The sequence below is a fragment of the Lepidochelys olivacea genome (genome assembly GCF_965140295.1).
Source record: "Lepidochelys olivacea isolate rLepOli2 genome assembly, chromosome: 7".
In the NCBI taxonomy this organism is placed as follows: Eukaryota; Metazoa; Chordata; order Testudines; family Cheloniidae; genus Lepidochelys; species Lepidochelys olivacea.
In genome coordinates, this window is record NC_140417.1 from 30,236,791 (window position 1) to 30,263,852 (window position 27,062).

The following is a 27,062-nucleotide window of genomic DNA, read 5'->3' on the forward strand; positions in this document are numbered from 1 at the left end:
TGGTAGGTTCTCGTGTTGTGGTGTTTTTGTTGTTTAGGGGTTGTGTAGCTGTGGTATGTTGTGTAGCAGTGTTGTGTTGTTGTGGTGTGCAGTTGTGTAGCAGTGTTGTAGTGCAGGAGATCGTGTTATGTTGCTTTGTAGTACTGTTGTGTTGTCTAAGGGGCTTCACTTCTCTGGCTGCTGTGACTGGACTGAGCCCCCCAGATCCCAGGGCCTGAGGGGGGGGGCAGCTGCAGGTGGCCTGGGTCAAGGCCAGCACAGGGCTCCCAGCATCCCCTGTGGATAGCATCTGAGTGACACCCTCTGCTCCCCTCTCAGCTGGAACACACCCTACAGCCCCACCCTCTAGTCCCTTCCCCCTGGGGGCAGCACTGGAGTGATACCCTCCCCCCTTGCACCCCACAAAGCCCCCCAACCACCTACCCTCACATTAATTCCCCCCTCCCCTGTACGCCTCCCAGTGACCCACTGCTTCCCCCTTTGTACCCCCATCCTTCCTTTTGCCTCCCTCAGGCCTGTCCCCTTCTCAGGGGTGGGGGGGCAGCACTGGAATGAGTTACACTCCCCTCTCATTGGCTGCTCCTCGCCCACTCCATGGTAACCGATCAGGTGATCCCATGTGTGTGTTTGCAGAGATATCTTCCAATCCGATGCTGCTGATCCACTAGCAGGGCTGCTCCCTGCTCTCACTACCTGGTAAAACCACTGGATCCTTCCCCCAACAGCCAACGAGGGCCAGGTATTCCTGGGTTCTATCCTGGCTCTGGGAGGGGAGCAGAGTGTAGCTATTAGAGCAGGGGGCTGGGAGTCAGGACTCCTGGGTTCTATCCTGGCTCTGGGAGTGGTATCTAGTGGTTTGAGCGGGAGGACACCAGAATTCCTAGCTTTGCCGCTTGCCTTCCTAAAGGTCTTGAGGGTGCACTTGTCTATAACCTCCCCTTACATTCTCTCTGCAGACCCCAGACATCTGGTCCCCCCCCATTCCTATCACACACACCCCTCCCCTCCCTGAGTTCCACAGGCCCCAAAGGACCCCCATGTAGAGACCATCCCTCCAGTCGCTACTCCTCTCCCTCCTAGTCCTGCTGACCCCCATAGGCCCCCTGATTCCTGAAGACCCCTCTGCAGAGACCAAAAGCCCCAGTCCGTTTCCCTGTGACTGAGAACCCCCCTCACATCCTCCCCTCTTTGCCCCCAGATCTCATCTGGCAGAGCTGGGTGCTGCACCCCAAGTCCTTCGCCTTCACTGAGTTCCTGGGCCCGAAGCCTGTGGCCTGGGCCCCCCAACCTGCCAGACAGAGATATTCACAGAGCAGGTGGGGAAGTACCACCTTTCCTTATGCTTCCCAGCTGCCACCCTGTCACATGGCGGGTGGGGAGAAATGCCTTGATCACTGCAGGGTGTGGGGCCGTACTATCTGATCCCTGGGGGATACCTGGTACCAGCCTGATCGCAAGAGGAGGCAAGGGCCCCCTCATAGCCCGATCCCTCAGAAGAGTGGGAGGGTGACCAGTACTGGCCCGAGCCCTGTGTGGGGTGCCCTGACTCACTACAAGTCGTAGTGGTGAATTACTTAGGGAGAACCCGCCATGCTGCTAGCCCTCAGTTCTCCACCCTGCAGGGCCCTGGCTGCCTTCCTACACAGCACAGGGCTGGAACTGCGTCTGGTCTAGCCACATGGCACCTGCTCCTACAGCCCCCTCGAGAGCCTCAGTTTGGACCTCACCATCATCACTGTGGGGATCTTCCTGGGGGAGCAGCTGCCACACTGACTTAAGTCACTCTCTCTCCTTTACCAGCAGGGTGCATCCCCACACTGCTCCTCCCAACTGTCCTCCAAGCTGTGGCAACACCATCCCTTGAGGGTGCAGTGGAGCAAGATGACTCTGTGGAACCTAAGATGTCCATCCCCTCCCTGCCCCACAGAGCCCCATAATCCAGCAGGCACCCCACAAATCCCCCCTACTGCAAGAGGCTGCAGTACAGAGTTCCCTGCATGGCTCTGGGAGGGGTTGCATTTGAACAGTATCAGGGGAAGAAAAATAATGGAACCCTCATAAAATTACCCCTCTTTTAATATAGGTCAGCATTGTGGCTCTGTGACAAGTGGGGACACAGCTTAGCTACCATCAAAGTCCCCACTACTCTCCCATGCTGCCAGTCACTGCTCATGACTCCAAGACCCTGATCCTGCCCATGGGGCTGGATGCCAGTGGGGGAAGGATTCCTCCCCAGAGCTGATGGCTGGAATTAGACCTGCTGTTCTGCTTTGAGCAAGAGACCAGCTCAAGGTCAATTTCACAGCTGGGTCTGTTTCTGAAGAGTTCAGAAGGGTCCATCAGATCATCTAGTCAGCTTGGGTTTGTGAAAGAGGCGGAAGTAACCAGGAGGAAAGCCATTGTACAGTTGAGTCTCACCAACAGGGAGGAAGTGGTAGCAAACCTAGAAGTGGAAGGCAGTTTCGGTTACAGTGATCAGGAAATGTGTTCATACCTCTAAGGAAAGGAAGAGCAGAGAGCAGCAAAATAAGGAACATGGACTTCACCAAAGCAGACTTTAACAAACTCAGAGAACTGGTAGATAAGGTCCTGTGGGAAGAAAATCTACGGGATAAGAGAGTTCAGGAGATTTGGCAGTTTCTCAAGGACACAATATTAAAGGCACAACAGCAAACTATCCCAGTGTAAAGGAAAGATGAGAACAATAGGAAAAGGCCACTATGGCTCCTTCAGGAGCTCTTTACATCACCTGAAAAATCAAAAAGGAATTCTACGAAAAGTAGAAACAGAGATAAATGGCTATGGGGGAGTATAACAAACAGTACAAACGTGTAAAGACAAATTAAGAAAGTCAAAGGCACAAAATGAGTTACAGCTGGCAAGGGACATAAAAGGCGATAAGAAGTTGTTCCTTAAATAAATTACAAGCATGAGAAACATGAAGGAAGGTATAGGCCCACTACTTAGCATCAGTTACTGACTCTCCTTACCTGCTATCAGGAAGGCTGACGCGTTTAATGCCTATTTTGCTTTAGTCTTCACTAAAAAGCTTAATGGTGACCAAATACTCAACACAATTAATATTAACAAAACGGGGGAGGGCATGCAAGCCACAATAAGGAAAGAACAGGTTGGCAGGGCCTGATGAAATTCACCCCAGGATACTTAAGGAACTAGCTGAAACAACCTCAGAACCATTACCAATTATCTTTGAGAACTCATGGAGGAAAGGGGAGGTCCCAGAAGACTGGAGATGGAAAAACATTGTTCTCCTTTTTAAAGACAGGTACTATCTCATTTCCTTCTTTGACAGGGTTACTGGCCTAGTGGAGTTGGAGGGAATCATTAGAGGTCATATCTTGATTTTAGTTTCAGAGTAGCAGCCGTGTTAGTCTGTATTCGCAAAAAGAAAAGTTCTTGTGGCACCTTAGAGACTAACAAATTTATCTGAGCATAAGTTTTCGTGAGCTGCAGCTCACTTCATCGGTTGCATGATTTTAGTAATCCTTTTGACACAGTCCCATATGACATTCTCATAAGCAAACTAGGGAAATGTACGGCCACTTTATAGTTATTTATTCTAGACCACAGCTGGTTGAAAACCATACTCAAGTAGTTACCAGTGGTTCACTGTCAAACTGGGAGGTTGTATATAGGGGGATCCCACAGGGGTCAGTCCTGGGTCCAGCACTATTCAATATTTTCATCAGTTACTTAGATTGCAGACCATGTTTATAAAAATCTGCAGATGTCACCAAGGGGGGTGGTTGCAAGTACTTTGGAGGGCAAGATGAGAATTCCAACTTACATTGACAAATTGAACTGATCTGAAATTAACAAGATGAAATTCTATAAAGACAAGTGCAAAGTACTGCACTCAGGCAGGGAAAAAAATCAAATGTGCAACTATAAAATGGCTAGGCGCTAGTACCGCTGAAAAGGATCTGGGGGCCATAGGGGGTCACCAATTGAACGAGACAACAATATGATGCAGTTGCAAAGACAGGCTCACATAATTCTGGGGTGTATTAACTGGAGTGTCATATGTAAGACACAGAAGGCAACTGTCCCGCTTTACTCACCACTGGTGAGGCCTCAGCTGGAGCACTGTAGAAAGATGTGGAGAAATTGGTGGGAGTCCAGAAGAGAACACCAAAAATGCTAAAAGGTTTAGAAATCCCGATCTGTAAGGAAAGGTTAATAAAAACGGGGCATGTTTAGGTTTGAGAAAAGATTGAGGGGGTCGTGATAGTCTTCCAATATGGTAAGGGCTGGCACAAAGAGGTTGATGATCAATTGTTCTTCATGTCCATGGAAGGCAGGCCAAGAAGTCATGGGCTTAATCTGCAGCAAGGGAGATTTAGGTCAGATACTAGAGGATAGTTAAGCTCTGGGACAGGATTCCAAAGGAGGTTGCAGAATTCCTGTCACTGGAAGTTTTTAAGAACAGGTTGGACAAACCTGTCAGGGGTTGTCTAGGTTTACTTGGTCCTTCCTCAGCACGGGGGCTGGACTTGATGACTGCGTGAGGTCCATGCCAACCCTATATTTCTATCCTGAGCCTCCTGTCTATCATAAACCATTAAATCGCACCTAGTTCTCTGTATTGAGCCCCAGGACCTTGGTTAGACCAAATCATTTCAGTCCTCAGGGGATTAACTTGTTGCGTGCCCCAGATAGAGAAAAAACTGAGGGGCCCTGTATGCCCAAGACTCCTGCGCTGGCAAGGAATTGCAGAGGTGAGCCATGCCCAGGTGATTGCAGCAGGCGACTCGTGCCTCGTGCTGCAGAGGAAGGAGAAAACTGCCAAGCTCCCTACCAATCTCTGACCAGGGAGATTCCTTCCTGACCCCAAATCTGGCCATCAGCTGGACCCTGAGATGTGAACAAGACCCCCAGCCAGGTAGCTAGAGAGGAATTGCTGAACCACCTCAGAGGCCGGCCCACCCCAGCTGGTGTCCTGTCTCCAGCTGTGGCCAATCCCTGATGCTTCAGAGGAAGGTGGGGAAAAAAAGCCCACAAATACCTAGAACGGTCCCCAACATTGTGGAGCTGCCCGGCCACAGCATTCAGAGCGAGAAATGCTGTTGTGTAGAGAGCAAGGACCTTGCACACTCGGCCAGCTACAATGGTAATGGGAGCTGCATACAAACCTGAGGTAAATAGATCCGTTCCCGGAGAGCAGCACTAAAACCTGCAGCACACACACACAGTGGCCACAGCAGGTCCGCTTGAGCCACATCACTTCCCTCCAGAGCAGATGGAGGGGCAGGAGTTTGGGGGAGGAAGGATTTAAAAAAAAAAAAAAAAAAAAAAAAAGGAGACACAAAGACAGCAAGAGGAGTTCCAGGCAGTTTACCCCCAACAATGGGTGATTTGGATCCAGCCAAGATCAGGGGAGGCGGGGAGAAGGAACACTTCAAATCAACACTGTTAGACACAGTGGAGACTTTAGGGGAGTGCCAAAAGGAACCTTGGAGGAGCCCAGATCCAGGCGCAGCTGGGGGAAGGGAGGGGTTACAGACAAATAAACCCTCTGGGAATCCTATATCAGGGTCAGTAGCAGAGCCAGGAGCAGAACCAGCAGACCTGATGCTCAGTGTTGCTGCCCGCCCCCCATGTTCTAATCCGCTAGCCTCTCCCCTCCTCAAGCCAGGGACAGAACACATCTGTCATGCCACATCCCAGCGGGCAGTGCACAGAGGGGATAGTTTTCTCCAGAGCAATCCCAGGGACATGATGGGATGGGGCTCCCAATAGAATCGGGGGTGGGGTGGAAGATGCCCCCCCCCCTGCTTCCTCACAAAATGACATCACAAGCCACCAGCCCAATTAACTATTTATTTTAAAATAATTACAACCCAATCCCCCTGATCACGGTGCCATCACTACTGGATCCTCTGTTAACTACAAGATCCTTAAAAATGGGGGTAGTTGGATCCCTACTGGGGGGCCAGAACCCCCTCTTCCCACCAGAATCCATTCCTGATGGGCAGAGATGTCCATTGCAGGCGCCACTTCCCACTAGAGCTGAGAGAGGCTGGATGTGGATTCTAGGGCCATCAGGAAGGGAGCCTGGCGCAGGATGGCCTGTGAGAGAGGCAGACACACTCAAGGGGCTGCTCACTCGATGAGCTTCTTGGCCTTGAAGAAGCGGCGCAGATAACAGACTTGCCAGGTGGCCAGGCCCACCAGACACAGCATGGAAAAGATGCTGAAGTAGAGCACGCGGGTGCTGGTGGACTCTGTGGAGAGAGAGAGAGAGACATGGGGTGAACAGGGGACCCCAAAGCATCATCACAAGTGGCTTCCAGCCACTTCACAGGAAAGAACCCAGGCGTCCTGGCTCCCAGGCCCTTCCTCCTGTGTTCTACCCCAGCCCTGGGAGGAGAGCGGGGTCTAGTGGGTACATGGGTGCCTCCTCACCATTTGTGTCCCTCATTTCTTCCTCCCGCTGCTTCATGTAGGCAAAGTCCTTGACGATGGATTCAGAAAGGTCCTCAAGACGTCGCAGATCCACCTCTAGGGGCTTCAGCTTCTCTGCCTTGGCAATCTGGGTGTGGGGACAGTAGGAATGAGATGCAGAATTCCACCCCACACTGAGACACAGCCACCTCTGGGGTAAAGCATAAGGGCTGTCTATACAGGGATCTCTTGCTCAGTGGTGAGACATAGCCATCTCTGGACTGGGCACAGGGTCTGTTCATACAGGGATCCCTCGCTCCACGCTGAGATGTGGATGCCTCTGGGCTGGGGCACGGGGGGCTGTTTATACAGGAAACCCTTGCAATTCTGGCCCTCAGGCTTTAGCAGAGCTGGGGATACATGCCTAGTTGGGTGGATGTCGTCAATTCTGTCCTTGGGCTGAGATTGCTGGTGCCCCACCTTCCCCATCACACACAGGACAGAGGGACAGCTGCAGAGGGTTGGGGACTCAAAGGGGGCGTTACTCACGTCTTCATAGTTCCGGGCCTCCACCCCATGTTTGACGTTGAGGCTGATCAGCTGGTCAGGAACTCGAAAACCCACTGGGGAGGGAAGGATGAAAGAAAGAAGTTATAACTGTCACAGGGGAGGGAAGAGCTGGTGCATGACCCCACTTCCCTTCCAGTCAGGGATAGAACCCTAGAATCCTGGTTCTCAGCCTCTCTTACTGTAGCCACTAGATACCACTCCCCTCCCACAGCCAGGAATAGAACCCAGGAATCCTGGCTCCCAGCACCCTCCTCAATGCTAACCACTAGACCTCCCTCATGATCACAAGTTTCCAGGCCATGCTGAGTGCAGGAGACCGCAAATGAGGATGGCAGGGAGCTGTGGGGTGGGAGGAATGCCCCCCAGGACACAGAATCCCTGCACCAGGAGTGAGACCTCATACCCGACTGGCCGTGGCTCTCGAAGCAGATCTCGTAGATCTCATAGTCGTCTGTGGTGAAGGCGAATTTGCCCTTCTTGGCATCTTCCTTGGAGTAGAGCAGGTGGCCAGAGGAGTCTGTGACCTGGGGTGGGGACAGACTGTGACCCCACAGAACTACCCATCTCCCCGGACCAGGCTCCCAATGCCCACCATGATCCTGTTCCCCAGGAGGATAGGGGTGTAGTGTGTCCCCTCCACCCAGGAGTAGGGGGTGTCCAATGGGGAGACGGGGGGTCCCTGATGTCCCTCTTGGGGGAGGACATCACACAACTGCGTGGTAAGTCTTGGACCTTGGAGAAGAAAGGGGGTCCCTGGGGTGGTGCACAGCTTATGGCGAGCGTAGGGGGCAGGGCACCCGCGGGGGCACTAGCCATGGGGGAAGGGGTTCGGGGGTGCGCGGGGATCCCTAGGGGCTCTCACCCGGAGATCGGTCCTGGCCCCCGGCGCCCCGGCCTCCGACACCTCGTACTCCCCGGTCACCATGACGTCGCGGTGCATCTCCTCTTTCAGGCACTTGCGGGTCTGCGCCGGCAGCTGGAACGAGAGCGCCCCGCACCCGCCGGCCAGCAGCAGCGGCAGCAGCAGGGGACCCAGGAGTCCGGGGCCCGGCCGGGGCACGCGCATGGCGAGCAGCGGCGGGGACCCCCCCGGCCTCGAGACGCCGCGCCCGGCTGCCCCAGGCAGGTGGAGTCGGCTGCGTCCGGCTCCTCTGTCACACTGCCCCTGAGCTGATTCGGTGGCGTCCGACCTGGCGCTCACCCGACGTGGCGCTCGCTCTATGGTCTGGCCCCCACCCCACAGGGGGGACAGGCCCTAGCCGTGCTTCCGCTTCCGGCTCCACCGTACTTCATCTCCGGCAGCGTGAATTAGAGTCCGGGCAGCGCGAACTTCGGACCGGGGGGGGGGGGAGAGGAAGTGCGCAGGCGCAGCGCGATCTCGGCCTGTGCTGTGCCGTGCCGTGCCGTGCCGTGCCGGAAGAAGCCGTGGTCGCTTGTAGCTGGGCAGAGTGCTGGAGGGAGGGGTGTCAGTCCAGCCCGGGCTACCCCCGAGTCTGACCTGGCAGGGGTTTGGTGGGGCTTCTCTCCTCCCCTTCCTCGGGCTGTGGGGGTAGTGGATAGAAGCAGGGGGCCAGGACTCCTGGGTCCTCTCCCTAGCTGTGGGGGGCGGGGCCTGTGCCCACCAACGGGCAAGAAATGTAAAGTGTCAGTGAATCCGCTTTACAAGCGCAGCGGCGCTGGGTGGCGCCAGAGAGCAGGGTCCGGGCGGGGGCCGTACGTACAAGGAGTCGGGGAGCAGCCAGGAAGAGAGGCCAAAGGCTCGCTGTACGGGGCAGGGAAACCCGCTATCCCTCCCAGCCCCCCCCCCCCGGTATCCTTTAGCACCCCAACCCCTTCCCTCACCCCCCTACGCCCTTCCTGCTCCCGAGCCTGCTCCACAGCTTCCCCCCAGCCCCACACACCCCTCTCCCATGTCTTCCCTTCCCCTCCTGCCCCCCCATCACCCCAAACATCATCTCTCTAGTCTCCTCATGCCCCTCCCTCGCCTCATTCCAACCCGCCCCCCTTCCCTTCCTCCCCCAATCCCGGTCTGCCCACGGGTTGGCCAGGCAGGGAGCCCCAGGACTGCCCCCTGTGGAGCAGGGCAGGGTGTGGGGATCAGCCCCCCAAGTGCTGACCCTGGTTAAAAGGCTGTGACGGGGTGAGGCTGAGAAGGCACTGGGTGAAAGGATGCCTAGAGTGTGGGAGTGCGTGTCAAGCCTTGGCACCACTCCCCGCCTGCAGCAGGGCTGGCACTGCATAAAGGAGAGAACTTGGCATCCACTAAGCTGCCTTGGCAGCCACAAGGACATTAATGTGCCAGGGTGGGGCGGGGGCAGAGTGATCCTCTACCCCCTCCACAGGGCCCCAAGAGGTGGATAGGCATGAGTGGGAGAGAGGGGATAGCTGGGGACCCACACACAGGGTTATGGCCCCCCTTGATATCAGAGCCACCTGTGAATTCAAAGGGGACTGGACTGATAAATGGGTTGGGGGGTTATGGGGAGTGAGGCAGGAAGAGAGGTCTGGGGCAGGGAGGGGATACGGGGCCCCTAGAGCAGCCAGGGGTGTTGGGGGAGGCACAAAGCAGCTGGGAAGTTAGTGGGGATGGGAACTTCCTAGCTGGGCGACATTGGGCCTGGGCTGGAGAAAGCTGGATACAGCCCTAGGCCCAGGTCCCAGCTGGCGCCGGGTACCCCCTGGGAAGAGGAATGATGAACCCCTGTTGCCCCTGGCAGCAGGTTCCTCCAGGGTTACCCCCGTGTAATGGGCATGGGGCTGGGAATAGCCCTGGCTCCCAGCTGCAGAGCGTTATGGGAGGTGTCAGGGGCCTCCCAGCCATTGTATCCCCGATCGGAGCCCTGGGATGGGTGAGTCTGAGCACAAAGCAGGACTTGAGCTCAGGGGTATTGGCAGCAAAACAAAGGAGAATAGTAGATTGGAAGACTGGCTGGTTTGGTGGGGACTGAGATACGAGGCCTCTAGGGAAGTGCAATGGGTGGGGAAGATCCCTTGATCCTGCCCCATTTGAGGTAGATGACAGTGGGAATGGAGCAATCGCTCTACTTGCGTCAGCCCTCCCAGGTGTTGGCGTCAGAGCCAGGAGGGTGGGGATGTGGCAAGACTGCACCTGCTGGAATCACACAGCCCAGCTGAGAATGGGAACTGCCCCCTGCCTGTCCTGATCCCTACAGCGCCCCCTGCTGGGTCTGGAATAGCCAGGACAGTGTTTCTCAAACTTTTGTATTGGTGACCCCTTTCATACAGCAAGCTTCTGGGTGCAACCCCCCTCTTTATGAAATAAAAACTCTTTTTTATATTTAACACTATTATAAATGCTGGAGTGAAGTGTGGTTTGGGGTGGAGGTTGACTGCTCGTGACTCCCCATGTAATAATCTTGTGACCCCCTGAGGGCTCACAACCCCCAGTTTGAGAACCCCTGAGCTAGGAGTTCCCTGTACAGCCAGAGTTCCCACCCTGCTCCCTATGGCACCCCCTGCTGCAGGGCTTGAGGGAACAGGCTGCTGTGGGCTCAGAACTTGAGAAAGGGAGCCGGGGGTGTGGCAGAATGTACATCCACACATAGAGGGTATGTATTGCAATTGCAGTTGTGTGTGATTATGGGAAATTGTCAATGCATGTGTGCCCCTGTGCAGCTGGCTGAGTGTGAGTGTCTGTGCAATTGTCAAGCTGTGTACATGTGTGCGTGCGCAATTGGCATTGCATATGATTGTGCAAACAGGAGAGAATCTGTGCAGTCATCATTGTGTGTAGCTGAGTGATTGTTGTGTGTAAGTGCATTCACACAGCAGGTGTGTACCATCGCATAGGTTGGTGTCTGTGCAGTCCCATAATGAGCGTGCACCGTGTGCTGGTTTGTGGCTGGCAGCCTCCCTGTTCAATGGATGCTGTTTGTCTGACATTGGGTGGGGCTATTTGGGAAGCCTCTCCCTCTGAAGTACAGGTCTCCCATCCTAGACTGACCCAGCTGGACTCTGCTTAGCATGGGGACCTGCTGCTTTGGCTGAGGCCCAGTGACTGATGGTTGCAAGCTGGGAGCACCGGGGGGGGGGGCGGGGGAGGAAATGTCTCTCGGTGCTGGAGATCCCCCAACTCATGGGATTGGAATGACAGGCGCCTGGTAGAGGAACGTGCCAGAGGCCTGCAGTGATTCAGAGTGGAATGAGACTCTGGGTCCTGGGGGGAAGGAAGAGGTGAGGTCTGGGCTGTGCAGATACAGGGGCACAGTCAGTACCAACTTAGAGCTCCTGGACCTGGCAGTCTCCTTGTCCTAAAATGGGACCCCCTTCCATAAATGGCCTGCTGCAACCGCCTTCCAAAGGGGAGTTGGCTGTCAGTGGACCATTCAGCCCTTGGTCTCTGTTTTGACTGGTGTGATGCAGATGCTCCCAGGGGGGCCCCATGCTCGGGGCCCACAACTCAATCCACCAGCAGAGCTGGGAAATGGCCCGCAGTTATGAATGACCTGGGTCTGGATTGGACCTGGTGCCCCGTAGAGGCTCTGTAGCCTCTTGCCCAATCCCCTGAGCCAGCCTGGGGTCAGATCGGAGCCAGTGCCCCAAGAGGAGAAAGGCCCCTTGTCCACTCCCTCCTTTTCTCTGTGTCTCACCCAGTCTGATTTGTTCTTCAAGAATCTCCCAGCTCTGAGATGATTGAGTTGAATGCTCCCTCCTGCTCCACAAACATGTGCTGGATCCAGGACAGGGCACTGGCTGGGCATGGTGCCAGCAACCCAGTATGCCAGCCTGGCACCATCTGCTCCAAGCCCAAGCAGGGCCCCACCCTGGTGCTAAGGGGCTGCCATGCAACTGCCTGCCTGAGCTGGGAATAGAACCCAGGAGTCCTGGCTCACAGGGATCTTCTCCCTGCATTCCATATAGCACTGCCCGTACATGAAGCCTGTAGGAACAGGGGGAAGGGCTTCAGGGGAATGGGGCTGGGGGGAGGCAAGAGTGAGGGGAAGGGGCAAAACTGCTTTTGGTGAAAGGCACAGCCCCGGAGCCTCTCTATTAGGTCAATCCAGGCAGATATTTTACTGGGATGCTGGAAGAGCTATGGGAGCAGGGTGGGGGAATCAGGACTCCCAGTTCTCTCCCAGCTCTGGGAGGAGTTGGGATGTGTGTAGGACACCCCCAGACTTTGGGTCCAAGATTGGGGTGAGCAGAGACCCCCCCTCAGGCCAATGGCACTTGAACCATCTCATCCTGTGAGGCCCCAGCCTGACAGTATTTGAGACTCAGAGCAGAGGGAGGCCCCTAAGCTGGGTGGGGGTGAGGAAGGAATATACCCTGGGAACCACTGCACAAAGTGGCACTGGCAACTCAGCAGCTAGGGGGAGGGTGGGGCTGAGCACATGACTGGTGATCTTCAGGTAACCCCTCCCCCCAGCACTGCAGCACCCAGGGTCCGTCTGCTCTAGCATGCAAGGGGTTAACATGCCCCAGGGATAGCTGGAGCTGTTCTGAGTGTCCCAGGAGATGATAACACTGGTACCCTGTTGTCCTTGAATTCCACAGGGGTAGCTCTCACTCTGGACTTGCAGCCCCCCTGGTATCCCAGCCCTGGGTCCATCCCCCCCCCTTCCCATCTCTCCTGCTGCCACTCAATCCAGACTCGCAGCCCCAGTTATCCCAGTCCTGGATCTGTGCTGCATTAGGCTGGGATCCAAACCTCAAGTCGACAGAGTGAGTAAAGTCAGGAGGAAAAGGAAGGTGAGTAAGTGGATGAGTATACAGAGTTCTCGGCTGTCTCCTGTTTGGGATTTGGCCCATTCTCCCATTCCCTCCATAGACACAGAGGGGCCCTACCTCATCCCTGGCAGCCACAAGCACTTGTGAGTGCCACGTGCTGATTTGGCGGGAGCCTGTGTGAAATCCCCTCCACACAGCTCCATTGCTCTCCAGGAAACTTTCAAGTGTGGAGTGAGGTGACCGGGCAGTTTGAAAGGCTGGGACACATGCAGCTCTGTTAGTGCCTCTCAATGCCAGCCCCCTGCTATCCCAGCCCTTGCCTCCCCCCAGCTCTGCCTGTGCCCCTCAGTGCCAGCCTGCAGCCCCCTGCTATCCCAGCCCTTGCCTCCCCCCACCAGCTCTGCCTGTGCCCCTCAGTGCCAGCCTGCAGCCCCCTGCTATCCCAGCCCTTGCCTCCCCCCAGCTCTGCCTGTGCCCCTCAGTGCCAGCCTGCAGCCCCCTGCTATCCCAGCCCTTGCCTCCCCCCAGCTCTGCCTGTGCCCCTCAGTGCCAGCCTGCAGCCCCCTGCTATCCCAGCCCTTGCCTCCCCCCCCTCAGCTCTGCCTGTGCCCCTCAGTGCCAGCCTGCAGCCCCCTGCTATCCCAGCCCTTGCCTCCCCCCCAGCTCTGCCTGTGCCCCTCAGTGCCAGCCTGCAGCCCCCTGCTATCCCAGCCCTGGCCTCCCCCCCAGCTCTGCCTGTGCCCCTCAGTGCCAGCCTGCAGCCCCCTGCTATCCCAGCTCTTGCCTCCCCCCACCCAGCTCTGCCTGTGCCCCTCAGTGCCAGCCTGCAACCTCCCAGCAACTGTCATATGCTAGTCCCCAGGGAAATGTGGTGACTCCACTGCTCTGTGCTCAGGGTTTAATACTGGGGAGCAGGGGGGGCCAGTACCCAGGGTGGGAGCCAGCCATGTCCCCCGACCTCTCATTGCTCCCCAAGGCTGGTGGCAGGGTGCCAGCTGGCTGCTCTCCCCCCCATTCCTGCCAGGTTAGTCACCGGGAGCATGAGATCATCCACATTCCCGTGTCTCACATCCTGTCCCGCTCCTTGGGGAGAGGGATCGTTAACCCTCACGGGGCGCGGGGGGGGTTCGGGGGGCGAAGAGGAACAGACCCTGGACCAGAAGAGCTCCCAGAAGAGCTGTTTGTTTCGAGGCTTGGGGGGAGGAGCCAGGATCACTGGATTCTCTCCCTGGTACTTGGAGGGGGGTTCTAGTGGTTAAAACACGGGGGTCTGGGAGCCAGGACCCCTGGGTTTCATTCCCAGCTCCCGCAGTGACCTGCTGTGTGACCTTAGGGGAGTCTCTTCCTCTGTGCCTTAGTTTCTCCCCCCACACTTTGTCTATTCAGACAGTGAGCGCTTCAGGGCAGGGCCTGTCTCTCACTGTGTTTTGTGCAGTGCCTGGGGGTCCCAATCTCCCTGGGATCTCCCTCCAACTAGTAATGAGAGAGAACGAGCGCTGTCAGGCTCCTTGTGGCTGTGGGGAGCCTGAGGGACATGCTTTCACTCTCTGCACGGAGCCCAGCCCTGTCAGTTTCACTTGCCGTCGCTTTCAGTTCCTGATTCTGAAGGTGACCAAAGGCCGCTGTGTCCGGAAATGACACCCCCGCAGCCCACTCAGAGAGAGAGGAATCACTGACCCCATTCTCCTCCCAGAGCTGTGTATGGAACCCAGGAGTCCTGACTCCCAGCCCTCTGCTTTAACCCACTAGACCCTTCCAGGTGTCTTGGCCCCAGCCCCCGCTCTAACCCAACCCCTCTCCCTCCCAACACACACACACACCAAAGTTGGGGACAGAACACAGGAGTCCTGACTCCTAGCCCACCACCTTAGCTGGACACTTCCATTCTCCATGCTAGGGTATCTTCCAGCGGCTTGTTTCTTAGGGTGAGGGGTGACCTGAGGCTCTTAGCGGGGGAGGGTGGGAGAGCCAGGCTCAGCGTCTCTGTTCAAGAAGAGGGGGGGCAGGGGCTCTCTATGATACAGCAGAGGGGAGGGGGCATCCAGATTGCAGGGATCCCTTCCTGTGTTGGGTTGGGGAGTTCTTGTTCTGTTGGGGGGCTTGGGAGGATTTATGGAGCATACTATACTCTCATTGGGTCTAGCCCAGCTGCTCAGCCCCAGAAACTGGCAGTGCCAAGCATGTGCGGAGGGGCAGGGAGCTACATATAAACTGCCCCTGTCTCCCACCTGCCCCTGTTGGGTCACAGGGACCCCTGTCCCCTGCGTCCCCACCTTCCACATGGTCACAGGGACCCTCTGCCCCCATCCCCTGTGCCACTTTCGCCTCTATCCACCCATCCCCATGCACACCCCCATCTTTCCATTCACACGCACCCTCTCTCTCCCTTCCCCCAACACACTCCTTGGTCTGTCTAGCCACCCATCCAGACACTTTCCTATCTCTGGACCAACCAGAGGCCCCTGTTGCTCACCTGTCTGTCTCTCTCTCTCTGTATATTCCTTTACTAGCCCGCCTCGCTCCTGGAGTGTCCCGGCCTGGGCCCCCCATTGCCCGTGGGATCCTACCCAGCCCCGAATTCATTTACTGCATGAGCGCGCGGAGGAGGGGAGGGGGGGAGAGGGAGGGTGTCTTTGCAAATTTGACGTGTGAAAACAAACTACCTGGCCTGATGTGAGTGTCTGTCTGTCTGTGTTTAGGGGTGTCCGTTGTTGTGCAGACCGTGTAAGAATGCCGGTGCGTGCAGTTTTGTGTGCAGAGCGACGCGTGCAGTTGTGCAGTGTGTGTGGTTGTGCAGCGATGGTTGTGTTGTTGCACAGCTGTGTGTTGTGCAGAGATGTGTGCTACGGTGGTGTACAGGGTGTGTGCTGTAATACGCGGGCGGCGGGGGGTGGGGGGGTTGTACAGGTATGTGTGGTGTTGTGGTACCGGGGGGTGTTGTGCAGGCGTTGTGAGGTTCAGGATGTGTGCGGTGGTGTACAGGTGTGGGTGTTTGTGTGGCGTTGTTATTGTAGTACTGGGAGGGGGGGCGTGTTTTTATCTTGAGTCGGTTTCTCTGAAACGCATCTTGAACAAACAAAGCTTGGAAACAACACAGAAGGGAATCCTTTACTATTGCACAGCAAGCAGGAGGAAATCACACTATATTTGGATATCTACGTCACCGAGCACTGAGTCAATCCCCGGACCGTACCAAATAGATTTAGAACGCGGGGGGGAATATTGACTTTGATGGCCTTTTAGGGGCTGACCAAACTCTGATTCCAGGCAGAAGGGGGCATCTTAATTGAATAGAGCCCAGCGGAACCGGGGTGGGTTGTTGGAGAGGGGATTCCCTGCTTCCCTGATGACTTGAAAAGGGCGCGGGGTGGGACGCCCCTCCCCTCCCCCAGCTTAAAGTGAGGCGGCCCCGAAGTTCCCATTCATAAAAAAGTAACCGGGCGGGAGGCAGTTGAGAGGCGCTCGCCGGGCTGACCTAGGCATAGCACAGCCCCAGCGGAGAGACGGACATGTTCAGGGACTACGGAGCGGGCAGAGCCGACGGCCCGGGATCCTCGTACAACCCTCGCCCTCAGCACCCTGCCCTGCGCAGCGTGGGGCCGGCCGCCGCCTCAGGGACCCCGGGAGCAGCGCAACAGGTAAGGGGCGAGCGGGGCAAAGGGCCGAGAGCTCGGTCGGCCTGTCCCCACGCACGCTCCCCGTGTCTGTCTGTCCGCCTCGGTGCACACCTCCCCTTCTGTCTGTCTGTCCGCTCCAATGCACACCTCCCCAGCTGTCTGCCTCCGTCTGTCTGTCTGTCTGTCCGCCCGCCCCTATGCACACCTCCTGCTCTGTCTGTCCCTCTGTCCCCATACGCACCTCTCTGGCCATAGGTGCTGGAACTAGGGGTGCTGCTGCACCCCCTGGCTTGAAGCGGTTTCCACCATATCCAGGCTTTACAGTTGGGTTCAAGGGCTCTCAGCGCCCCCCCTGTACAAATTGTCCCAGCGCCCCTGTCCCGCACTGTGTGTCAGCCTGTCCCCATCCCCACCCCCCTATCTAATCTATTCTCTAGCCATCCCCAGCCGTCTAGACACACCCACCCGGTCTCCACACCCTCCCTTCTTTCTCTCCAGCCCTTGTTCCTCCACACACCCAGCCCTGCCAGCCATCCCTGCCCGATCCCCTCCCGCCCTGCTCCAGCCAGCCTTTCCCCGGTCTGTTTTCTTGCCCTCTCCTTTCTCGCTCTCTTTCGTTTCTGGGGAGGGGGGCGATGACTAATACTCTGGGTTGATTCACCCCACCGCGTGGCGGCAGCTGGTTTGACCCCCCCTCCCCCTTGACGCACGCAGGCACTCGCGTGCCGATGGCTGAGGAATGTAGGGGGTTCCCCCACCCGGCGCTCTGCAGCAGAGCGACTGGGGGGGGGGGCTCCCCTCGTTTGCTGCTGCCTGAGCGCCCGGGTCACAGACCCTTGTATTGAGCTGGCGCCATGCGGGCCTGGGGTGTCCCTGTCCCTGCCTCCCGCCCAGCCACATAGTGGCAGCTGCAGGGAGACACGCCAGAACCACCTGTACCAGTGGAGGGGGACTCCTCGCCAGGTGTCATCCTACAGGGTTTATGACACACCGTTTATCCCATCCAGGAGGGGGCTGCGGAAGCAAGTGCACCAGGGTGTCTAACCTCAGCGGGTTTGTGGGTCTGGCGGACACTCAGTATTTTAGCTCAGGGAAGGGGGGGGGGAGAGTCAGGACTCCTGGGTTCTGTGCCAGCTCTGCTCCCCTTTCACTTGGGAACCCACTTCTCCTCCTGGCACCTCCGTGCCCTGCAGGACGGGTCCGGAACGTAAGCCACAGGGCTGAAAACCAGAGGGGGGGGCCCTCAAGGCCAGTGTGTTTTGCCAGCTGTCCCCGGGCAGGGTTTAAGACTCGCCTCCCTCTCTGGGCTGTCCGCAGCCAGCGGTGGGGACCCAAGCAGCCCAGTGGGGCGTGTGGGGGGGGGAGAGACAGAGACAGACCCCAGGGCTGGACACACTTCCAGCCCCTCAGACCTCCATAGCTGGCAAATTGTGAGGCACCCGCCTCCCCCGCAGCGGCTGGATGTGTGTTGTGGGGGGTGGGGCTGGGGCTCCAGGCTACGACAGAAGGTGGCAACAGGACAGACCTGAAAATGGGGCGCGAATGGGGGAATTCCCTCCTGCTCCCCAGTCCTGGCTCCCGGCTGGAGCTCCGCGGTGCTGTGTCACGCCGGGTGAGTCACGGACTGCGCTCACCCCGGCGGCCCCTCCGCTCACCGCGGCCTGGCTTCCAGGGAGCCGAGATTCCTCAGCAATTTCCTCTTGCATAAGGGCGCCGCTGCGACGGCTGCCAGCCCCACCCCAAAGCCAGCTGCCGCGCCTGCCGACCCCCTGTCAACAGCTGCCACACAGGGGATAGAGAGACCCCAGGCATCCTGACGCCCAGCTTCCCTCCCCTTCCCCACCCCACCAGGCCCCCCTCTCCTCCCAGAGCTGCAAAGAGAACCCAGGAGTCCTGGCTCCCAGCCCCCACTGCTCTAACCCAATAGACTCCACTCCCCTTCCAGAGCCCAGAGAGAACCCAGGGGCCCTGGCTCCCAGCCCCCACTGCTCTAACCACTAGCCCTGGCTGGGGTGGCAGCCAAGATTCAGTGCCTGGGAAGCTCTGCTCCCATGCCCAGCCCCCTTTGTGTTTTGGGGGAGGCCCCAGTCCCTGGGGCAGTATCTCCCCCAGGTGTTCTCTGTCTGACACAGAAGGCATGGCCAGTCTCCTACCCCAGGGCTGGGCAGCACCATTAAGCAGCACAGTGAGCTGGGGTGTGACGCCAGTGCTGGGGAGGCACCCACTAGGCCAGGCAAACTGGGTCAAGGGGTGGGGAGGACACGGGAGGGTTATCTGGGGGCAGGATTTCTGCGCACACCCTGCTGTTCACATGCAGGAGCATGCCAGAGGATCATGCTGACTCAGTGGCCCTGGGAGCTGGAATCACCAGTGTGTGCCCAGAGTGGTGACACGGAGCCCTGTGTTGTCTCCATCCACTCTGGCAGGTGCTTGGTCTCTGTGCCCACACTGAGCCCTTGGCCTCTCTGTTGCTGAAAGGACTGGCTAGTGCCGAGGTGGGGATGGGGCCCATGCACTATGCTGAGACCCAGCAAACTTCTTTTACATGGGGGTCACGCAATGGGCATGGGACAGAAACAGCTGTCATGCTGTGGCTCTGGGGCCGGATCTGAGCTGGCGTCTTCTAGAGGGGAAGACCCCATATCCCATCTCCATACCTCTGAGCCAGCCAGTCTTGCAGCATGGGGGCTGGATTGCAGCTGGCGCCCACTCAAGGGAAAGGGGTCTGTATCCCATTCTCTACCCCCTGAGCCTGCCAGTCCCTTGGTCCTGGCTCCAAGGAGGTGAATTCCTCTGCCCCATGCCCTGGGCTCTGCCCCTGACATTCGCCAGTTCCTAAAAAGATGATGGGGCTGGGAAGTGACTCTAAACCTTCCTGTTCTGCTCTGCCCCATTAGCTCCTCATTCATGTAATAAGTAACCCCCATGAGCACCCCTAAATATGGGCAGAAGGCAAACAGTGGGCATGGCACTAGCAAAGTATCTGCCTGTCTGCCTATTGCACCAAACCAGCTGCTGTGCCTGCACCACTCTGTCCCCTGCTGAATGGAATCCTGACCATGTAGCTGTGTATCCTACACACTATACTGCCAATCATTAGTGGGGATTCTCCCAAAGCCTGGAGGGCCTGTGCCTTTGGGGTGGGAGGGTAGGAGTCCCAGCCAGTGACCGGCCACCATGCTCAGAGATAGCATGACCTGTAAAGGCCTTCAGAACAGCTTTGTATTGATTCAGACAGGCTGGGTATGGGATGGAAGGGGCTTTGGCTGAGGGCACTGCCAGGGTGACATAGGGCCTAATAGATAGGTGTAGTCAGGGCTCCTGGGTTCCACTCCCAGCTCTGGGAGGTGAGGCAAGTCTACTGCAGAGGGGTGCAGGGAAGAAGAGGGGACTGGGAGTTAGGACTCCTGGGTTCTCTGCCAATGACTTGCTCTGTGAACCAGGGCAGATCTCTCTCTCTGCTGGTTGTGCCTCAGTTCCCCATCTGTAAAATGGGGCTATCAGGACTTGGATTACCCCATGATCCCCAAAGGTTTAACCCCAGTAGAAGCCTCGGCATGGATTTTGGGTTTAAAATCCCAAGGCCAGCAGGGTTGGTTATTTGACGGTTGGGAGATAGAAACCACCTACAACATTTCCAACCCCCACACACCAGCACTGGGGTGGGAGGGTTCACAGATCCACAGGCTCAGGGCTGGGCCCTAGCTGTAAACGGTCTCTTGGAGGAACCCCTTCAGCAATGGGGCCCACTTTTCCTTCAGGGCAGGCCACACAGCCTTGCAGCCCCTGAACCTGAGCCTCTGGGCTCCAGCCCTCTTGCGCCACACCGGGTGTGCTGCCCAGCCAGTCCAGATGAGACAGACTCCTAGTTAGAAGTTTGCCCACTCTTCAGGGACTAATGCACCTCCAGACGCATGTGCAGTGACACCAGACAGCCCTTTGCAAACAGGCGGGGCCTTGAGTCACCTGCAACTCAGCACTGGAAGTCCTTAGGTTAGCACAGAGAACTGCATGTTAAGACCGAGTGTGAAATGGAATCGCCTACAGCTGGGCTGGTGGGTTGCCCTGGCTTGGCGGGATGGACTGTTTTTCCCTGACCCTTCTATCAGTCCTAGGTGCAAACAGCCAGCCTGGTCCAGAAGCCGACTCTTTAGCTCCTGCTGGTGACCTCCCAGTTCTTTGTCTCCAGGCAGGGCCAAGCTGAGTTCACAACCTCACCTGCGGAAGCTTCCCTCTGCTGCACAATTATTGGCATGTCCATCGTCTCTCTGGACCCTGTCTTGGTCTGGATCGGTTTCGATCAGTTCCTTACAGACCCATTCCCTGTGGGCCAGGCAGCAAGGCCGTACCCACAGCTCCCGTCCTCACTGCCCCCAAGTGCAGATGTAACCCTTTTCCTCCACTTGGGAGCAATGCAAAGTACAGAAGCTGAGGAACACAGAGGCTTCATAATAATTTTACAGAAAATCCCCACATTGTCATAGAGGGTGAAGGGTGACATGAACTGTCAGATCCAATAATGGGGGGTTGGGGGGATGGTGGAGGGGTGCTAAATATGGAACCTTCCAAGGCTTCACTGGGCCCCTAGGGAAGAGTGTTGAATGACAAAGAGGAACTTTACAATTATTTAAAGTGAATTGTACTATGAATACCTGGTTCTCATGTGTATTAGGGCAGCACCTAGAGACTGTGGGCTGAGAGGGAAGGGGATCCCATTGTCCCAGGTGCTTCATGGACACACAGTAAGAGACATGCCTGCCTCCCCAAGATCTCACAGTCTAAACAGACAAACTGGCAGCTGTGAAATCAAGACGGGATGGTTTTCTAACGGGGCTGCTCTAATTCAACCAGGAATTAGTTCAGGGCCATCCTAGGAGCTGGGCTATGCAGGAGCTCAGACTAGATGATCACAATGGTCCCTTCTGGTCATATAATCTGTGAAGGGGAAATGGAGGCATTAAGAGTCAGTGGCAGGAGCCTGAAGTCCTGAACCCTGGTGTATTATTTGACTTGCTGTCAGACCTCTGAAGTCGTCTCCAGGCTCAGCCAGACACTAGCAGTTTCCATTAACAAAATTGTTTTTTTCCCCCAATGTAAACCTGGAATTTCCTTGTTTGTTGTTTAAAATATCAGCCCCTTCCCTCACCTCAAAGCACTTCACAAAGCCAGTCACTTTAAGGCCAGGAAACCTCTCTGATCATCTGTCTGACCTCCCACATCGCCCAGGGCAGAGTTTCACACACCAGTCCCATGGTGCAAGGAATTCTTTCCTTTCCCTGACTTTATGGACATCAGCCTGTTACATTTCCCGCCTCTCTGTGTTATCCCATTTTACTGCTAGAGAGCCTTGCCCAGGGAGAGATGCAATGACTCACCTGAGCTCCCAGGTTGTCAGTGGTTAGAGTTGGGAATTTAACCCAAGAGTCCTGGCTCCCAGGCCCCCCCAAAGCCACCATGTATCCACTAGATGTCACTCCTTTCCCAGGGTCAGAAGGAGAATTCAAGTGACTTGACTCCAGCCTCCCTGCTCTTACCCACTATACCCCACTCCCCCGTCAGAGCTGGGAGGAGAACCCAGGGGTCCTGATTCCCAGCCCCTCCCTCCCTGCTTCCTAGACATGCTGCCTCCATGAGGGTGTCTGAGGTCACAAGGAGACTGAATGCAGCCGGTGACCCAGGATTTGCTCCTGGAGCAATTCACTGCTGGCCCCTAAGCCAAGCCAGGGCCCCCTCTGCAGGCTGGAATGCTTTGCCAATATCTGGGTGCCCTTGGCAATGGGGATCTTTATTTGGAAGCACCAGGTGCCCTTGTGATGCTGGCACTGCTGCCCTCTGCAGCCAGACCTGCTCCCCCAGGTCCGTGTGTCAGTCCTGCCCCCTGTACAGCCCGTAGCAATGGGGAAGCCTCTTTGATGACAATGCACCCAGCTGCCCTCCCCCAGCCTCTGGCCTCCTCTAACTGCCGCCTCCTCTTGTCTCCCCAGAAGTTCCCCCCAGGCCCGAGTGCAGGGGCTGCCAGCTTCATTCCCAGCCTCAACACCATCACCTCCAGCCAGGACCTGCAGTGGATGGTTCGGCCCACGATGCTCAACACCTGCTCCTCGCCCTCCTCCTTCACAGCTGCCCCATACCCCCGCCCCTATGCCCCCTACCCTGCTGGGGCCCGCCCAGGCGTCATCCGCACCATTGGGCCCACCCTTGGGATACGTCGGAGGCACAATGAGCATGTGAGTAAGGCAGTTATTGGAGCAGGGGTGGGGGGAGAGGGGCGAATGCCTAGCCCAGGAGGGCAGTGGGGTGTAGAGGGTTAGAGCGGGGGAGCGGTGGGAGACAGGAATCCGGGGGGGGAGGGTGTTGCTCTGTGCCTCAGTTTCCCACTCCAAATCCCCAGGACAGTGGGAAGCTGCCCCCTGATTTGCAATGGCTGGAGGAGGTGGGAGAGGGAAGTGGGGCTTCGCCTGGGCTGGGGGGCGGGGGGAGGCGAGTCCCCTTCTGCCAGGAGAACCAAGCAAGGATGGCTGGCACTCATTCCGCCCTAGGGCTGGGCCCCTTGCCACAAACGCCACAGGGCAGTGGGGCCACCTAGTGGCTAACATCAGAACCGCAGACAGGACACAGGGCGCTGTCCATCGGGAGCTCTCCAAATGCTTAGCAAGGTGGGTTCAGAGAACTATCCCCACACAGAAAGCTGGGGGTAACCCCCAGGAGCCGTGACTGCCAGCCCCCCTGATCTGACCACTAGGCTCCACTCCACTTTCAGAGGCCTGGCTGCCAGCCCCCATGGTCTGACTATTAGACCCTACTCCCCTCTCACAGACCTGGCTGCCAGCCTCCCCAGTCTGACCTACTAGGCCCCACTCCCCTCCCAGAACTAGAACCCAGGAACTCTGGCTCCCAGATCCATTGCTGTAACCACTAGAGCCCATTCTGGTCTTTGAAGGGAATCACACAAGCTGGGATTTGGCTGGGGCATTTGGGTTCACACCCTGGGGGCAGGCAGGAGAGGAAATGACAGCATGCTGAATCATGGAGCCACAGGGTGACTCAGAAGGGAAGGGGCACTGGGGCCAGCAGCATACCGGGACTGTTCCCTCCGCAGCCTGTGGAATCCAGGCAGCATCTGAAGCCACTGGGGCCAGAGAAGGCTGGCTGTCCCTCAGCCAGACTTTAACCCTTGCCCTGTCCCCCAAAACTACCCTTCCCCTCCCCCAACCTAACTAGAAAAGTACCCCAGTCTCATCTCAGCACTGAGTTAGGGATCCCTGTATAAGAATCCCCCATGCCCCACCCCAGAGGTGGCTGCATGTTTAATGCACTGTGGGGGATCCCTGTGGATATTATTGCTTGGGGGTGAAAGCCTGACAAGGACCTGGTCCTTGGCAGTTTTCCATGGACCGGCATAGAAGGGGGATAGATATGGCATCACTGTCATTCATTTGAAAACCCCTGCCCCTCTCTTGCCCCCACTTCAGATGACCCCTGAGGAAGAGGAGCGGCGCAGGGTAAGACGGGAGAGGAACAAACTGGCTGCAGCAAAGTGCCGGAACCGGAGGAAAGAGCTAACGGACTGTCTGCAAATGGTGAACACCCCCTACTGAGTCCCCACAACACTCCCTGCAGCACAGCGCCCCCAGCACCATGCAGGGGCATTGGGGTCGGCCCTGGCTGTGCGGGGAAAGTCCCCCTACTGACTCCCCCTTCAGTTCTCATTGGAGGTTGCCCATGCAAGTTCTGACCCTGCCTGGCTCTGCAAGAGATGGAATCAAAGCCACCTGAACTGTGATGGCTGTAGGGCAAGATGTGCCCTTCCCACTCCTAGAGCTGGGGACAGAACCAGGCATCTCATCCCTCCTGTGCTAACCCACCAGACCCCACTGCCCTCCCAGAGCTGGGGATTTTACCTATGGGTCCTGGCTTCCAGCCCCTCCCACCCCCAGTCTAATCACTAGACCCCACTTCCCTCCCCATGCCAGGGATAGAACCCAAGTGTCCTGCCTCCCCCTGACCTGTCTCTCCCCCAGGAGACGGACCAGTTGGAGGAGGAGAAGTCGGGCCTGCAGAAAGAGATTGCAGAGCTGCAAAAGCAGAAGGAGAGGTTTGAGCTGATCTTGGAGGCCCACCGGCCAGTGTGCAAAGTGCAGGATGAGTCCTCGGGAGAGGAGGAGGAGCCGGGGGGGCCTCCCGCCCCACCCCCTGTCAAGCAGGAGTCCCTGGAGCCTCCCACAGCAGTCCCACGTCGGCCCCCACCGCCGGTGCCCCCACGGATCAGCCTTCCCCCCAGCGGGGTCCTGGAGCCTGAAGCCCTGCACACCCCCACCCTGATGGTCACACCCTCGCTAACTCCCTTCACTCCCAGCCTGATCTTCAACTATCCTGCCCCAGGGGAAGGGGAGCCCCCTGCTGGCCACACCTTCCCGCCTGAGCCCTGCAGCTCTGCCCACCGGCGTGGGAGCAGCAGTGGTGACCAATCATCTGACTCCCTCAACTCCCCCACCCTGCTGGCGCTCTGACAGGCACGGCTCCCCCAGCCCTGTTCTTCCTGCTCAAGAACCAGCCTCATGACCAGGAACCTTCCATGTGGTTCCAGACAACTCTAGAACTGTTCCCTGTCATCCCAGGCCCTTTTGGAACCATCCACCTCAGCTGTGGTACCTTTGTGATCATTTTCCCATTATCCCAACTTCCTGTTCATTCCAGACACGTCTGGAATCTCCCCGTCCACTTTCAAACCTTCACTGTCATTCTAGATAATTCTAGAAGCGCGCACACACACAGTCCATTCCAGGCTCCCAATTATTTCACACCCATCTGGAATTTCCCCCTCAGCTCTCGAACTTTCACCGACATTCTAGAACCTTCCCTGCCATCGGTGTTTCTTGATTATTCCAGAGGTCCCTGGAATCTTTCACTCACGAGCCAGGAATCTGTCCATCCTTTTACCATCATTGCCGAAGAATGTCTTTGTGCTTCAGAACCATCCCAAACCCTCCCACAATCCCTTCCTGTCTGTTCTAGAGCAGCCCTACCCTTCCATTCCTTTTGGGATGTGGCAACCTTCCCAAAATTCCCATCGTGCTTGCTGGTTTTTTCTGGAACCTACTAGAGCTTTCCTGACCTCCTCCTGGATTGCTCTGGAATATCCCCAGCCATTCATGGTCTCATACTAGATCCTAACCAAATGTCCGAGTTCAACAGGCACTCCTTCTAGACTCTGACTGACCATTCTAGCACAACTTGTTCGTTCTAGAACCGGTCTACCTGTTCTACGCTGCCATTGCTCATTGGAGAATACTCACAGCTGTTCCAGACCTCTCTTGCTGTTTCTAGCCCTCCATCTGACTGCTCCAGAAGTCCCTCATTCTTGAACTCACCTGAACATTGCAAACTGCCCCTCCAATCATTGTCGAACCCACTGCCAGATCCAGAACAAACTCAGGTGTGCGGGATTCTGCAGCACTGGCCAACCAAGACCCAGGACTGACTTTTTTGGCTCCCAAGTTCCAGAAGCTGCTCCAGAACCGCAGGGCGTGCTCTGGACTGCACAGCGTTCATTGTTGGAGCTACCGTTTCTATGCTATTTATTGTCACTCAAAGAGTATTTTTCTACCGATGGTGTCTTGTGTCTCGGGAGACAATTAAAAGCTACAAGTAGAAACAGCTCACGTGTGTGTTTCGGGGGTGGGGTATAGGTGTTGGTTGGTATATGACTTGAGGGTGTTGGGGGGTGTATGTGGTGTGGGGGGCATTGGAGTTGTGGGAGGGGGAGGGGGAGGGGGAGGGGGACTCTTAGGGGGATATGTGAGGACGTGTGAGTGGCAGGGGTTTTGCTGGGGGGTCTATGAGGTGGGGCATGTGGATTACTGGGAATAGTGTGTATGCAGTTGGGAGTATGTGGGGTGGTGGAGGAAGTATATGGGTGTGTGAGGGCAGTGGGTTGGTTTTGTTGTCGAGGAAGTGTGTGTGTAAACGCACACAAACACACACACTGCCTAGCACAGCCACAACCCCATGCCCCTGGCGCCGGAGGAGTATCTTCGCTAGCTGACAGCTGTAGTGCACTGATACCCAGTCTGCAGGGGACACCCCTTTCAAATATGGCTCACTGAGGTGCCTGGCCCTGGCACACTTCCCAGCAGAACCACAGGGGCTGGGCCTGGCCTGGCCATGCCATGAACCAATCCCCTTTTGCATCAGTGGCACCCATGTCCTGTGTCCCGCCCTGCTGGACTCCGACACCTCCTGGAGCTGGGGGCAAAGCACCTGGATCCCGGGACCAGTGCATCCACGTGGAGGGAAGAGGGCGATAGGTAGCAAGTTAGAAGTGAAGCCAAGTGGCTCTTCGATCTTTGGCCCTTGGGTTACAGGCCCAGGTGTGCATCTGAAGGAAAGTGCAGTTGGAGACGCTTGTTGTGAATGAAAAAGACTCAGCAAGGAAATATCAAACCCAACAAGCAGATCCCGGCCTCGACTGCTCTAGCTCCCCTCAACTAATTCCAAATGAGGTAGATGCAGTATCTCAGCGGGGCGGATGTAGTCTCCCTACTCAATGGGGTGCACTATCCTAAACAGCCCAGAGGGCACCCACAAACCCAGCACACCTCGGCGATGGGCCAGCATTAGGGAGGCCTGGGGTGGAGGATCGAGCCTGCCCCGCACTCACCCCACAGTAGGGACTCCAGTCCTGAAGAGCTGGGCCTGGCTTCCTGCTCTAGGTGGTGTGACCTCGGGCACAAGATCGCAGCACCACTCGGCTTTGGCCCGGCCGCCCCTCCGGGAAAT

At 56.9% G+C, this 27,062-nt stretch overlaps 2 protein-coding genes and 1 long non-coding RNA gene across 3 annotated transcripts; 1 reads left to right on the forward strand and 2 right to left on the reverse strand.

Moving 5' to 3' along the window:
- Positions 1-2,058: 2,058 nt before the first annotated feature.
- LOC311523653 lies at positions 2,059-4,430 on the reverse strand. Its single transcript, XR_014712397.1, has 2 exons — positions 4,083-4,430; positions 2,059-2,443 (listed from the first exon to the last, which is right to left on the reverse strand). It is a non-coding gene; the product is annotated as an uncharacterized lncRNA (long non-coding RNA).
- Positions 4,431-5,827: 1,397 nt separating this feature from the next.
- On the reverse strand, positions 5,828-8,240 carry LOC311523732 (transmembrane emp24 domain-containing protein 10-like). Its single transcript, XM_084634024.1, has 5 exons — positions 7,838-8,240; positions 7,379-7,499; positions 6,955-7,028; positions 6,427-6,553; positions 5,828-6,245 (listed from the first exon to the last, which is right to left on the reverse strand). Exons 1-5 carry the CDS (start codon positions 8,039-8,041, stop codon positions 6,124-6,126), a joined length of 648 nt encoding a protein of 215 aa, XP_084490150.1. The 5' UTR covers positions 8,042-8,240; the 3' UTR covers positions 5,828-6,123.
- Positions 8,241-16,146: 7,906 nt separating this feature from the next.
- FOSL1 (FOS like 1, AP-1 transcription factor subunit) lies at positions 16,147-25,906 on the forward strand. Its single transcript, XM_084632998.1, has 4 exons — positions 16,147-16,304; positions 22,268-22,510; positions 23,756-23,863; positions 24,305-25,906. Exons 1-4 carry the CDS (start codon positions 16,176-16,178, stop codon positions 24,791-24,793), a joined length of 969 nt encoding a protein of 322 aa, XP_084489124.1. The 5' UTR covers positions 16,147-16,175; the 3' UTR covers positions 24,794-25,906.
- The last annotated feature ends 1,156 nt before the right edge of the window (positions 25,907-27,062 follow it).

Bases quoted from the DNA above. Each gene is read 5' to 3' on its own strand.
- LOC311523732 (XM_084634024.1), bottom strand. From the start codon at position 8,041: ATGCGCGTGCCCCGGCCGGGCCCCGGACTCCTGGGTCCCCTGCTGCTG. The intron at 6,554-6,954 runs GTGAGTAACGCC...CCCCACACCCAG, and splicing joins AGGCCCGGAACTATGAAGAC to ATTGCCAAGGCAGAGAAGCT. The intron at 6,246-6,426 runs GTGAGGAGGCAC...CTCTCTCCACAG, and splicing joins AGAAATGAGGGACACAAATG to AGTCCACCAGCACCCGCGTG.
- FOSL1 (XM_084632998.1), top strand. From the start codon at position 16,176: ATGTTCAGGGACTACGGAGCGGGCAGAGCCGACGGCCCGGGATCCTCG. The intron at 22,511-23,755 runs GTGAGTAAGGCA...CCCCCACTTCAG, and splicing joins GTCGGAGGCACAATGAGCAT to ATGACCCCTGAGGAAGAGGA. The intron at 23,864-24,304 runs GTGAACACCCCC...TCTCTCCCCCAG, and splicing joins TAACGGACTGTCTGCAAATG to GAGACGGACCAGTTGGAGGA.